Source organism: Hermetia illucens, chromosome 2, assembly GCF_905115235.1.
Source record: "Hermetia illucens chromosome 2, iHerIll2.2.curated.20191125, whole genome shotgun sequence".
Taxonomy (NCBI): Eukaryota; Metazoa; Arthropoda; class Insecta; order Diptera; family Stratiomyidae; genus Hermetia; species Hermetia illucens.
In genome coordinates this window covers 107,797,460-107,812,302 of record NC_051850.1, presented here as the reverse complement: position 1 = coordinate 107,812,302, position 14,843 = coordinate 107,797,460, and the positions used below count along the sequence as shown (strand labels likewise).

At 39.4% G+C, this 14,843-nt stretch overlaps 1 protein-coding gene across 4 annotated transcripts in view; it reads right to left on the bottom strand.

The window, feature by feature from the left end:
* Positions 1–14,843, bottom strand: part of LOC119649688 (protein spaetzle 5) — a 96,354-nt gene that overhangs the window by 55,494 nt on the left and 26,017 nt on the right. For all 4 annotated transcript variants that reach the window (XM_038051952.1, XM_038051955.1, XM_038051953.1 and 1 more), the window contains exons 2-3: positions 1,403–1,609; positions 1,182–1,333 (exon numbers count right to left, since the gene is read on the bottom strand). In XM_038051952.1, the coding sequence (XP_037907880.1) occupies positions 1,182–1,333; positions 1,403–1,435 (185 nt within the window). In that variant the 5' untranslated portion in view covers positions 1,436–1,609. The remainder of the gene's footprint in view (positions 1–1,181; positions 1,334–1,402; positions 1,610–14,843) is intronic.

Below are 14,843 nucleotides of genomic sequence, written 5' to 3'. Positions count from 1 at the left end.
AGAGACCACTTTGGCGTTTAGATCACTTAGCACGATTACAATGTCACCTTAGCCTCCCCTACACTGCGTTCTGTTGCTCATACAAAGCAACCTTCTCCACTGTTTCGGAAATCTCGATTGGCACAAAGCACTGTGCAGTTGTGATGCTACTTATCCCGCACTGGAACCTTATAGTCAAAATCCTGTCAGAAATTCGAAGTCAAAAGAGCGCACCTTTCAACCGTCAGGAACCATCCGACAGCGGACTCGTGTCTGGCAATCACGGCAAGAGTGAGAGAGGTGAGTACCCCGAACTCTAAAGAATTCCAGAGTCCCACTACCTTACTTCCCTTGCGCCCAGTATGTCGAGCGCTTATGTCGGTGGAATTTAGAAAGTTAGAAAAAGCAAGCATTCTAGGACTCTCGATACCGTTGTCGAAGAGCGTGCGCACATTTCGAAAAGCAATCATAGTACATTTTCGATGGCCACAGATATAGCAGTAAAGTTTCACAATTGCAATCCGACACATTTCTATCCCATCTAGCCGCCTTTACGACAAGTAGGAAAGACTTTGAGTGTATTCTTAAGCCCAATTTACTGGGTAATTATAATATAGCCAGGAAAAAACTGTACACAGTCTGTAATGCCAGCTAAAAGTGACAGGATCAGCGACAAAACCTTTCACCATTAGCTGTTGGGAATATCGAATGGCTCTTTCGGGTGGTAGGTTGACCCTGATTTTTTTTTCACAAAAATCACCAAACTTATTGCAATGCTTCATTTTATATGTTCAGAATTTTCTAAAAAGACTTCCTTGAATTAATCCTTAGCGAATGGAAACATAAAACATAATATAAGACAAAATAATGGAAAGCTTTTTACGTAAATTTGCTACACCTTGAGGTATCATATGCGACATAGTTAATGCTTACAGGAGTACAGTAGGAGCTAAGTGCAAATGGAACTGTTGTGCAATCATGTATTTATTCATAAGAAAAACTGTCATTCCTCTAGTGCCGAATTGCCGGTTCGAATTAAGTTCAAAATTAACTTACTATAATAATTGATTAATAATAGGGTAAGGAATCGACTCCTTATTATTTTCGGACTACACATAATTGAAATTTGCAATTTAGATACTTAGCGTCACATAACATCGTAAATTCCTAAGAAATAATCTGATAAAAATATTCAAACTTACGTGGGGTAATGCTCGATATTTTCGCAATATGTTTTTCCAGGTCCAGCACATGATGGTGTCTGTCCTGGAGGGGCCGGAACGAATTGACAGGGCGGTGTTCCATACAAGCCACACTGTGAATCTGTTCTTACAGTCGCTGACATCAGATTTATCTGAAATTATATAAATCAAAGTAACTCTGTACAATGAAATATCAAATGTTAAGGGCAATAAAAACTTACCGCAACTATTACCAATGCTACACCCCAAACCATCTTTGTATTATTCGATATGAAAGCGTGTGCAGAAAATGGTAATATGATATTGAATCGATTTTTATCCGCCCGGTCTAATCAATGACTCCAATTTATATTTGAGTGTCAAGTCGTCAAACCGCTGAGCGATCACACCGCATGTTGAACAGTTTTAGCCAATTTACGACATTATAGCTATAAGGAAATTAAATACCATTTAGATATTAACATAAAAATCTGGTTTTAAATATTAAGACCAAATTGGAATATCTCAATCATGGCTTGCATCTATGACTAATGCCTGTACATATCTATATTTTTATGTGATGATCTTCATTCATAACCTGCAGTCATGCAGAGGAAGGTGTGATCTTGCGCCTACTGGCGCGCTAACCAGTAGACAACAAATTGAAAGTTTCTTTCATAATTGCGCTCTCAATCATACATTATTTTTCTATTTCCAATTGATTTTATCAATCAATCAGTAGAAATGAAGGGAAATTATTCTCATTGTTGAGATCTCATACTCATTATCCATCCAAAAGTGAGTAAAGTAAAAGAAACAAGATTACATTAATTATTTTCCAAATCAAACCACCAAATCATCTTAAAAATAGAAGCCACTCCCCAAATATGGCCGTCTACATCTTACATTTTCTCCTATCTTATTTGTGTAAAGTTATATTAGGAAGGAGATTGAACTCGGGACCTTTTGATACGAATGATAGTATTAGCATATGTTGTTCCAGTGTCACCTCCCCCAGCAGAGATCACATCACCTAAGGTTACCAAATTGTCTGGCATGACAAAAACTTTCATGGTCAAGTTCGTTGTCGATGCAACTTTTCACTGAATGAAAATTATATTGAGAAACCACAGGTATTTCCTGAGGCTATAATTCATGGAACTATGACCGAATGATGGAGATAGTTATTCAATACCAATCAGGTTGTTCTCCCAAGTAGTTTCTCTAATTGAAGTACAATTTGTATGCATTAAAATTGTTAGTGAAATGGGCTTATAACTTATTGCGTTATGCAGTAATCATTTAACTAGACGAAGTGAATGTATGAGATATTTGACCGTTAAGGAGCTTACAAGTAAATTTGTTCACACCCATTTACGCAATCGGTAGTAATTTAACCTACTGTTATAGGGAACAAAAAGTACTAACTAACTAACTAAACTAAATTAGAAAGTCTGTAGCACTACGCTGTAGCAACCGCCACTTCCACGGCTCCGAATCCAGGCCCTTCAATAGGTTTCCTTCAGTGTGGCTTACAAGCTAACCCTACACCTTTCCTAAAGTAGAACTGACTGTATTCAAGAAGCTTTCTTATTTCATCTTTACATCCTCATTTAATTTAATGTAATCAATTTTCACTCCATTCACGCACCCTAAAAGCTCCCCAAACTGCTACACAATTTCAAGGATACTTTCAAGATGTCATATAGAAGAAAACCTTATTATTCATTGAATTGTTGTTGTGGTAATACCGGATTTGTGGGCCGGTACTTGTGTACCTTGTGATTTGAAAGACAACGACTCTTTTGGCAAGAGCGTGAAAAGAGTAGCTAAGCGGAAATCTGTGGAGTAGGGTTTTCAGAGACTTGGGGTGCAGCAGGATATTTGGAAATATTGGTGAATCGACGAACGAAATATGCGGAGAAACGAGAATTAAGCTTTCGGGTATGATTAGATGGAGATGGGCTGCGACCGGAAGAACACGAAGAAAACCCAGTACCCGTTAAGAATTTCGTTCATCAATGGGGTAATTCAGGTTCTCCGTGAAAGTCTAGCAGCTAGCAGAAAAGTTTGTCTTGAGCAGAAAGTTTCTTGTTATATACCGATTGTGCAGTATTTTCAGAAATGGAGACGTCCTGACACCTACTATCTCAAATACGATGGTAAAACATGCAGTTCAATCAGTTTACAGCGCGATCGGAAAAAAGATTGCGAGCGATTAAACTAAAAGGCCTTCCCGGGATATTTACTGCTTAGCCAATGAAATTTGCGTCGGTGATGATCAAAAGAACGATGGATGGGACTAAAATCTATGCATGAATACTTGCAAGCTCGAAATCCACCAATTTCACTGTTTTGTTGTATATCAAGTCGAAAGTATGTTATCTAGATCATTGAGAGAAAGTAGCAATTTTCTTTTAATTGAACATAGGGTTTCGAATTTTAATCTACATTCACGGATGTGACAGTTTACCATTCCACTCGTCAGCCAACCAAGGATATTAGGATTCACTGCCACTTCTAAATTGATGAAAGCTTGCAGCTCTTGAATTATACTTTCCATGCACTATTCCCAGCATTGAGATCACTTGGTTTTAATGTTGGGATAGTTGCATCTTCAAATTAAGGACAAAACGGCGAAGGCGGATTTATAATTAAGTTCGTTTCAGCCGTGATCAGAATGTTTTCCTACATAAACAAATTGATCAACACCTTCGATGTTCTCGTAATTAATTCAAATGAGGAAAATGAGCACCCTGTTTTTCTTGGCATTTGCCAGTCCTACTTTAGCTCCAATTGCCAAACCTATATCCATTTTGTCAAAGTCCATAATACCATCCCAACATGAGGAAGCACCCCACCCTTCAAGAGGTGGTTACAAAGACTGGTGCTCTTCTGCAGAATTTTAACGACCATTCTGCATCGGCAAATCTCCAAGGCCATTCGCTTTACTGCATTTGAGTTCGTTAATGGCAAAGATCATATTGTTTCTGTTTGGAGAAGCATTTTGTATCCACATATAACGGTGACATACCATACCTACCATCCAAAACGAATGGAGCTTCCCCAATAATTTAGAATTAATGTTAAGTGCTCCCTCTTTCTTTTCAGTTGCCTATTATCGTGGATGGGAAGAATACCGTCAAAATGCCTTACAACGCCATCAATAGACTTATGACCATCTGTAATCTCTTTCGTGACATATTTTATGGTAGCGGAATCGTTTGTATTTGCGGCAGTTTCCGCCTCTCACACTAGCAAAATGGTGGCATTCCTTTTCTGATGGTTCACATAATGCTCCCGTACCTTCTCATGGGAACGGAACTCCAATGAGGCGCACTGGATCTTCGCAGCCTTCACGCTTTGTCTCCCACTCTCCCAGTCGGTCAAGTCTTGTAACATCCTTTTGAGACGTAACCGACAACTTCATCCACACCAGAGATAAAGCCACTTTGGCTGGTAGCCCAATGCTCATCAATATTCTCGGGCAGGTTATGTCATTTGCGGAAGAACGTTTTCCAACGGCTACACGACAGCCTTGCGAGCAGATATAATAACGACGTGCAAGCGAAGGTAAGTGACCATTAAATGGCGGCTGTGGGCGTCAAGTGACAAAGAGGCGAGACCGTAAAATTGCAGAAGTCTACAAACCTTTCACCATTGTTGGTACAGACACCAAGTCCACACCAGGGCAAAGTGTTTTCAGCGCCCACCTCGACATTTAGATCACCATCATAATGTTACTGTTAGGAAGCCTCTGCTGAACTGCATGTAATTGCTCCGCATCTTAATGGTGATGATCTTTACCTTGAACTGGAGTCTCGCAGTCGAAATCCTATCTGAAACCTGACCCCAGGCCAAGAGAGTGTACCTTACGATAATCGTCAACAGCAGTCAAACGCCGGAGTTACGTCTGCTATCTGCATGCCTTCCAAAGTACAAAAAAGCAGTGCCGCAAGTCCCATCATCTCCCTTTACTTATGCCGATAATCTTCAGCTTATATCGTTAAAATTCTCACTTGAGTTGGAGAGAGTGAGTATCCTGGGAGCTATGATTTTTCTGTTGTTTCCCAATATTCCTAAAATGCTCTGGATTATTCCTCGAATGGTTGCCGATTACTTTTCACAGTAATAATAACGTTCTTTATTTTTAAAAATATTTACATGTACTCAGTGACCGTATGCCAATGGCTATTTTGTTTGTTAAATCAATAACATTCCTGACCCTTTTCGACCCTTAATACTTTTCTATTCATTATGAATGAATTTTATTCATCAGCTCTACTTGTGATGTTAATTGGTATAAGTAAAAAGGAAATTTAAGTATAACTGTACACCTTCATCAAGTTTTATACTTAGTAATATAAATAGCCAGGATTACTTTTAGTTGATCTCCAGCTCTTGACGTTTTAGGTGGCCTTAAAGAATTTTTACCGATTTTTACTGGAATCACCAGTTGTATTTTACTATATTCTGAATTGGAAACGAAAAGTCTAAATTTGAAATGGAAAATTGTGAAATTGACTTGGAAAAGTCTGAAGTTAGTTTAGAAAATGCTAACTTCTATAGATGCTACGATGACTAGGCACTTTGTTGCGCTTGCCTGTAGTCAAGTATCTCGCTAGTGGGAAAACGCGATCGAAACAAGAAGTAACCACGACTAATTGCATTTTTCCTTGGTACTCTCTTTCACCTACAGTTAAAATCGAAATTACTCTCTCATCTTGCAGCCAAGGAAGTTGATTTAGATGCCCTCCGCCACTTTCCTTCTTCTGGCATACTTTATTGATTTCTTTCACCTCAAATTTATCGCTTTTCTCTTCCCCATACCTGAAGCAATAATTATTATAATTCTAATAAATTTCCCTATGGAGGATGACCCTCAAGATCTATTAATTGCTATACTGAATATTTCAATTGTTTTTATTGTTTTATTGTTAAAGCAATCAAGAACAACTAGGAACATACAAATTTGCAAAAAAGAGACTTATCTCGAGGACATCAATTGTAGGGATATTTATGAGAATTCTGCTCTCACGAAGATAAAGTTAAAGTAATCCTAGAACTCATAGAAAAGCATCGCCTTTTTAACAAAAAATGTTCAACTTCTTGTAATGGGGAAGTCGTTAGCTTATTAGGTTCACTGGCGAGTTAGATCGAACTAAGGTATTAATATTCATGAAAAAAATGAGAAACTTTGTGGAGGCCTTCTAAACCGTAAAGAAATGACTATACATATATATATATAGTTTAAAAAGCCCACGGACCTCCCTGTGATTTTTTTCCACATTTTTCGGTTGGATAGGTTCTAAGAACGAGACCTGTTACACTTTTTGAGCCCTCGCTCCCCTACGTTTCACCCGATATCAAATATGGGACCAGTTTCGAAAAGCAATATCCGAGCCCTTTCATTTGATACCCCCATGCCCATATTCTCCTCAAGGAGCCGATGGAATTACAGCCGAATTGGTTAAATATGGAGGCGACCACCAAGTGGTTCATCAACTTGTGCTCAAGGTATGGGACAGCGAATCAATGCCTGACGATTGGCAACGAGGCATTATCTGTCTCATACATAAAAAGGGAGATACCACACAGTGCAGCAATTATAGAGGTATTACGTTGCTGAGTACCATCTATAAGATATTCTCCGCTATCTTGCTAGGCCGGATAGCCCCATATGCCCACAACATCATTGGCCCATACCAAAGAGGCTTCTCTCCAGGCAAATTAGCAACAGATCAGATTTTCTCTCTGCGTGTATGATGTGATGGAAAAATTGTTGGAATATTGACAACAGTTGCACCATCTGTTCATCGACTTTAAAGCCGCCTATGATAGCATAGCCAGGGTAAAACTGTACACGGCCACGAGAGAATTCGGTACCCTAACAAAATTAATAAGACTGATTAGGCTGACCCTGACCAATGTGCGAGGCCAGATAAAAGCAGCAGAATCAGTCTCAAGACTATTCGACATCAACAACGGTCTACGACAAGGGGATGCCCTATCATGCGTCCTCTTTAACCTGGCCCTCGAGAAAGTGATCCGTGATGCTGGGGTAAATGCAAGAGGTACGATCCTCTTCAGGTCCACCCAACTACTGGCCTATGCTGACGATATCGACATCATGGGAAGAACCACCCGAGACGTACAAACTGCCTTCATCCAGATCGAGCAGGCGGCAATCAGTGCGAGATCTTGGCCTGCACATCAATGAAGGCAAGACAATATATATGGTGGCAACGTCAGTACCGAAGACGAATCAACCAACAACATCAAACCGCACTGGTCAAATAGGAAGAATAAGAAGAGGAGAATACAACTTTGAGATCGTTGATAATATAGGGTTGAAAATCACAACCGATAACAGCTACGATGATGAAATCCGCGCACGGTTGTTGTCAGCTAACAGAGCCTATTTCAGCTTACAAAAACTGTTCCGCTCGAAACGTCTCACCATAAGGTCAAAGCTCCTACTGTACAAGACTATGATCTTGCCAGTCCTCATGTATTCTTCGGAAACTTGGGTTCTTAGCAAGAAAAATTGCAAACTGTTGGCCGCGTTCGAGAGAAGAATCCTCCGAAGAATTTTTGGCCCCTACATGAGGATGGACGATTCCGCAGCCTACACAATGACGAAATCTATGAGCGATACCATGACCGACCGGCTCAATAGGTTTCGGTGGGCGGGTCACTTAATTCGTATGGATGAGGATGATCCCACCCGGAAAGTCTATAAGGCAATATCTATGGTAGAAAAAGAAGACGAGGCAGACCCTGCCTAAAATGGAGCGACGGCATAGGTCAGGACGCCAGACAGCTTTTAGGGATATCGAATTGGTGGACCTCGGCGCAAAACCGGGATGTCTGGAGTTCCTTATTAAGGCAGGCCTAGACGTGATACCGGTTGTTGCGCCGTTGATGATGCCCATATTCTATGAAAAAAAAATGCCGGACCCTCCTTTCGCATGTATGGAGACTCCCTTAAATTCAACACAAAATGGCACCACTTGCTGTATGTCAAGAGATCTACAGACCAATCGGTCCAGCCGTTCCCGAATAAATCGGGTGTGACAGACAGATAGGCAGGCAGACAGACAGATATAGACCAGATTCTAATAAGGTTTTGTTTCGCACAAAACCTTAAAAAGAACGAACTACTGGAAAGTTTGATTGAATTGCTATTATTGCTAACAAAGGTAGAATAAGTCATCTTTCAGTTAAATTTATTGCATTCTATTGTCAGTTTTACGTTGAAATGGCTTATCTGACCTACCTAATGCATTACACTGGGAGCTACTTACAAATGGGATTGTCACCGTTTTTTATTTATATTCTTACATCTGCAATCCACAAAACCTTGCATACACGGAAAGCACAGCTTCCGGTATCCGACCTTTTCAGTTACTATCACTTCCCTTTGCATGCATATATAAAACTAAGAAGTGCAGCAAAACTGTACCAACTTTTCCACTAGTAATAATAATATGCAGACAGTAGTAGTTGTAAACCTCACATGAACTTAATTGAAACTTGAGATATAATTAACGTGGTCAAATACTCAGAATATCGGTCAACAAAAACTGATTAAATGGTTCTATATTGTCAACAGTTGCTGTTAATTGCGTCGGAATTACAGTGATTAACAAGTAGCGGACGGATCGTGTGCCGTTTCACCGATCAATTACTTATTCATACAGTGTCAAGTTGAGTGAATAGATTTATTGAATTACTCTTAATTATGAGAATAATTGAATAGAATCTGTGATCAAATTAACAGTTTAGCCAGTTTTCCCTTAGTGGGAGTAAAAGAATATTTAATACGTCAGTAGATTATGATCTTTCGCAGTTATGCTTTTTATTTATCTATGTCCAGGTGCGCAAGATAAAGCATTCATTCACACCATTTTTTTTCTATAATAATCCAAAGAAGACACTATTCAGTTTTATTATCCTCCCATCAGGACAAAGCAAAAAAACATAGAAATCCTCTAACGCAAACCATGATCCGAACCTGTGACATGAGGACTTACGCGGTTCAAATGACTGACTGACTGACGTGAAATACTGTCAAAGGAAATTAGAAATTTAGACAAACAATATTGACTCATAAAAAGTGGTAGTGATTGAATATAAGTAAAGAAATTTCATTAGATATGAACCGTAGACGTGTAAAAGCTCTGAAATTCAGATCATGTAGGCTATTTGAGAAAAAGATTTCTACGCACTAACTTCGCGAGACCGGACTTCACTATGGCACACATTGCCACAAGCCAGGACGAAATTCCCTCAGTAGTTCCAAAAATGAACCCCTTTTATCTTTACTAATAAACCATTGTCTCTTTAACGCCCACATTCTTTCATGAAATTCTTAAATAATTACTGAATACGTCAATACTAAAGATACGCAAAATGAATTCTAATTCGCCAACCTATCTAAACGCTCAGTTGAGCATGTACTACACATCCACATATCTGGGTTTCTTTTCAAAATCACCACAAATAAAATCACTTAGGCCATGCAATTAATATGAGAGAAGCTCTCAACTGAGTATTCTCATATGTAGGCTGAATCATTCGACGATCCTAGAATTGGACATAGGTATAGGATCGAGCCAGCCCCATAGCCCGAACCCAGTGAACCCATAAGTAACTCAGGGTGAAACGTAATTCCAACCTCCACCAAGTAAACAGTGCGGTAGTACTCAAACTCTACAGACAATGCAATTACTTCCGGGGTAGAGAGAATAACCTTATTCGCAAAATAACTGTCACGAGCCCAGGGGTGAAATCAAACTAGAATCAACAAGGGCAACACAGCGAATAAAGCAAAAAGAAAGCTGGCTTCAAAACTGTCAACAAACAGCAAAAATTTCTCAGAGAAGACTCAGTAAATCAGTAACACTTCAAGAAACCTACAGGGAACCGCTGGAGAAGAAAGCTAAGCTCCGGACAAAAGGTCCTATGCAAGTCAACGGCCTAAAGAGTGAACCTTACAGTGGGGTTCCACCTATAAAGCAAAATGGTCAAGTAAACTACCACATGATATGATGCCTTTTGGGGTACGTTGGTTATAGGAAATATTGCATCGCTTCCATCGATGTAAAACAGAGACTGAAGGCATTGGCCCTCACAACCTCATAAGGGAGATTCACTCATAGGGAAATATAGGCTAGAAATGCCCCGTGATGTAGATAAGGATACTCCCAGCGAAATAATATTTCACGGTGGTCCACGAAGATATTGGTAGGATAGTTGAGCATCTATTGACGTCCTGATGGATATGGCAGGAGTCTTAGATAATACCTGCTTTAGAGCAAGGGTATCGGCCGTCAGCAAGAACAGTATAGGAGAAACTATATGTAATTCGGCTCAGTACATCTAGGCAGTGAAACTCTCTACACGGTCATAGACGGAGGTGTTCACAGGAAGGAGTCCTATCACTTCTACTGTGGGACTTTGAAGTGTACAAACTTCTTGCTTTACTGAACGTCTTACTGAGCAGAATGTCATTCTCGAGGCAAACAATCGCAGACCTGGTACTACACCCTCTAGCCTAGTAAAAGGATAGTATAAACGAAAGAATCTTACGAAACTAGCCTCCTGGCGTTCAACAAAAAGGTAACGCGGCTGAACTCAAATTCCCATTAATTTTTTATCAGCATGTTCAACAATCAAATGGAGCAAACTGTTTAGGGTCCTAGATACGAAGCCCAATGAGGAAACACCAGCAGCAGCCACAAAAGGAACCGCAGGGCAACCACACATGATATACTAAATATACCAAGTGATGGTGACTTCTGTGTCTCCCCAAGCCTGAAAAAATAGTAGAACGACAAGAAAAGTGACGAGCGAAGGGCAAACAAACGAAGAATGCTCACTGCTCGACTATATGCGGAATCATCAGGCCATAATATTGGATGACGCCCCTGCTACGCTCTCTAGGTTTTATTACGAGAAACCTGCAGAGTATGAGGCCCACATTGGGCGCCATTTTTAATAACTTAATAGATTGAATTTTTCAGTACGTACTTACGGCCTTTGTAAAAAAGGATCCCAGACATTATTCATGGGATCGGCGTCTGCACTTGGGGTCAACAAAATAATAGCTTTAAGAACCATCCCCGCATCCACCCAACCCAAACAAATGCCCGTCTCCCAAGAATTAATTAATCTTCGAATGACAGCAAAATACAAACACATTTCTTTCAAAAGCAAACAGACTATTGACACAAAGCAAAGCAAAACAATTTATGCTGCCAACGCACCATTGCGATTTCCGTATTACCCTAGGGAGGATTTTGCAAAAGTTCGATGAACATAATCGACGAAATCGCCTCCGGTCAATTGAAGTTCTGCACAGCCATATAAAGAAAAATAGTTAAGAAAGTTTCGTTCCCCAAAGAAGATTACGAGTAAAGTACAAGACCTTTACTTCTCATATTCGGACAGCAATTGTTGAAGGTAGTATCCTACGTTCCACACTTACCTTATTTCCACTTCAGAGCTGCCTATACACGGTAGCTACGCATCGTATATTCGCAGATTTCACAGCAATTAGTATTAGTATTCTATCATCCTGTCCGAAAACGACTCCTGGATAATGAGGACGGGGCTTACAGTTGCTGGAAGAATTAGTCCAACACCAAATTCACGCTTACTTCCATCAGGCTTTCTGAAGTACATACAATAGCGTAGTACCACAAGCGGGAGAGAAGTGCCCTCAGCAATCCCACCAGCTAACCTCGAGTAACCCCCGAATATTAAGCTTGTAACCCTGGAACTCTCACCCACGTTGAAGAAAGCAATCATTTTGAAGATCGCCAATTAGTGTGCTTATACGATAACCAAAGGTCTTAGCCCAGCAAAACTCTATTCTTGGCACCGCTGACATTGCGGTAGCAATATAGTTTCAAAATTTGCTAGTTACTACCCAGCAATATAGGGCTGGAATTCAAAACAAGTCGAAAACATTAAACTGAAATTCAAAAAACGGCAAATGGAATAACTTGGTCATTAAATTAAAATCAAATAGGGGATTGTGCAAAGACCGACATCCAGAAATCTATTTAAATTCGATAGCGAATAATATACTCACTAGCGACTCTTGTAATTATGATACGATGAAAGAAATTAATGTTACTCCATAAACCACAATCAATGTATTAGGCGAAGACGTCTTTACGGTTTCTTACAAGGTTTCTAGGTTTCTACAATATTTTCAGGGCATAAAAGGGTTATAGTTTCCGTCCGTGTTAGCAGCTTTTTTGATTGACCCATGTGAGCTGCATGAAGATATTGCAAAAAAGATACATAAAAGCGGAAAACAGTAATAATTAAAAGTTTAAGATAAAAAGTTGAAAAACGTTCTCAACCATATTTTTAATCTACACACTCCAGCGGAGCGGATCGCGAAAGTAAAATGGCAATAAAAATTACCTGTTCAAGTTAATAAAATTAGTCCGCAATCTGTGAAAACGCAGGAAAGGGAAATATGGAATGATAAATGCGCAACCACAAAAAAATATATAACAGAGCCAAAAACTCTTCTTAAAATCCACTCAGTCATTCCACATTAACTTGAATGGAACTACCAACCAGCTTGATTTATACTCATTTTCATAGATTAATAAATAAATTAACAAAATATTTTTAAATTCGTTATAACAGCTATTATAAACAAAACTCACCTTGATCATAAATATTTATCTACATATGAAATATTTGAAAAGTCAGTTGAATGAAGGAATAGCATACATCACCGGAAGGCATTCCCATGCAAATAAAACTTGAAGAGGCTTGACATTTAATTAAATTAAAGTATATTAATAAAAGTATTCAATAAGTCAATGGACGCTTCGTGCTTAAAATGTTTACAGTCGTCCTGGAATTGTTAATATCTAAAATCTAATTTCACGTATATACTAGCAATTAAATCTATTGATAAATTTCACCATTGGAAAATGATTCTTAACGAGTTCAAATTTAGAATGCACTACAAATGTTATAAAGATAGAAGGCTAGCACCCTCAACTTTTTATGTATTATGTAAACAAATCCTACTAAAATTGGTGTAAGTTCTATCTGCTTTTCTGTACTATTTTAAGCAGGTGGAAATCATTACAAGCCTCTGACGAGGAACTGGTCAGTGTGTCGACTCCCTCAATCTCATGAATCATCATACGATATTACATCACAGGTTGGAATTAGCTCACTCTAGTTAGGTTGCTTTTCTCCTATTCACGGCGCTTGTAACCACGCTTACTTGTTTACCTCCACTTTTCTTAGTTTACGGTGGATAGATACGATCATGATTGATAGCGTCCCAATGCGCATGGTATGCTAGCATTCTCCGCACTCACACACTCAGTTGATGTACGTTATATGAGATCTGTATGTTCTTCCCCTAATAGGGGCTGCATAAAGTAAGGTGGAGCTCACCAAGCTGGCCTCCCTTGAACTCGGCCGAATTAAATACATTTCTCACACCCTGGTATTGCTGGCACTACCATTCCCGCTAGTTAGCAATTTAACGGCTTCAATTGTTGATCATGGTTGGATGATTTCATGGACTGTAAACAGCTAATCTAAAAGGCTTCCTTGTGCCTCAAAACTGGAAGCACCCCTCTAATAAATGAAATAATTGGTCTCTCTAATTCTATGGGCCCTCCTCTACTGGTTAACTCAACTAAGACCCCCTTTATGCTAGTTATTCACAGCACCTTCGTTGTTCAGTATTACGCCTAAATGTGGAAAAGCTCCTAATAGATTCAACTCCCTTAGCTTTACTTCTCAACTTCTCCAGTTCTGTGCATTAGCCACTTTCGGCAATGTTCCTGTCATCCCTTCTTTACTTTCCTTCATGCAATACCCCTGTTGCATTGGTTGGCAATATACTTTTTTTTCGCATACCTTACGCATCCATAAAATTTATGATCTCATACCGTTGGCATATGCTTTCGCTAAGCTTTCAAGCATTCGAAGCTCCTCTTTAGTAAAATTTGTTCACTAGAGCAATAGACAATTCATCCAATAACCAAAAAAATGTGAATTGCCTTTTATGGTATTAACACTATATTCTAAATTAATAATATTAACCGTTGGCACAAGAGATTATTACCCTGATTTGACTCAGGTAATCATTCACAGCTGAGTCGACTGGTATCCGACGTCAAATCACGATGCAAATTCCACTGCCACCAGTGAGATTTGAACCACGACCTTCCATATGGTAGCCTAGTGCTCTAACCACTGAACTATGTGGACACAATCTGTTAATAAAGCCAGTTCAGAGTAGACTTGGAGCACTAACGAAAAGAACAAGCGGTTCCCGAAATATCGATTTTGCAAGGTTAATAAATAATACTAGCGAAAAGTAATAATACGAAAAATAATAATCAAAAGGTTTACCGCTACGTGCAAGTTCCTTCGTGATGCAGTATAAACTTCTGAAATCATTGCGCTTTGCAGTATCTTCAGCTTCCCTGACCAGAGTACTAACAAATTCACGGCATACACTACGTTGCACTTCCTGGGATTTCGTACGATGACGTATGACGCCCGGAGGAAAGGTCATTTATGGTGGGGGCCCATTGTACATCAATATTTTCATCCGGGTTACTCATGCTTCCCGATAAGCAACGTAGTTCTCCCACTGGCGACATTAGATGGTGATTCTTT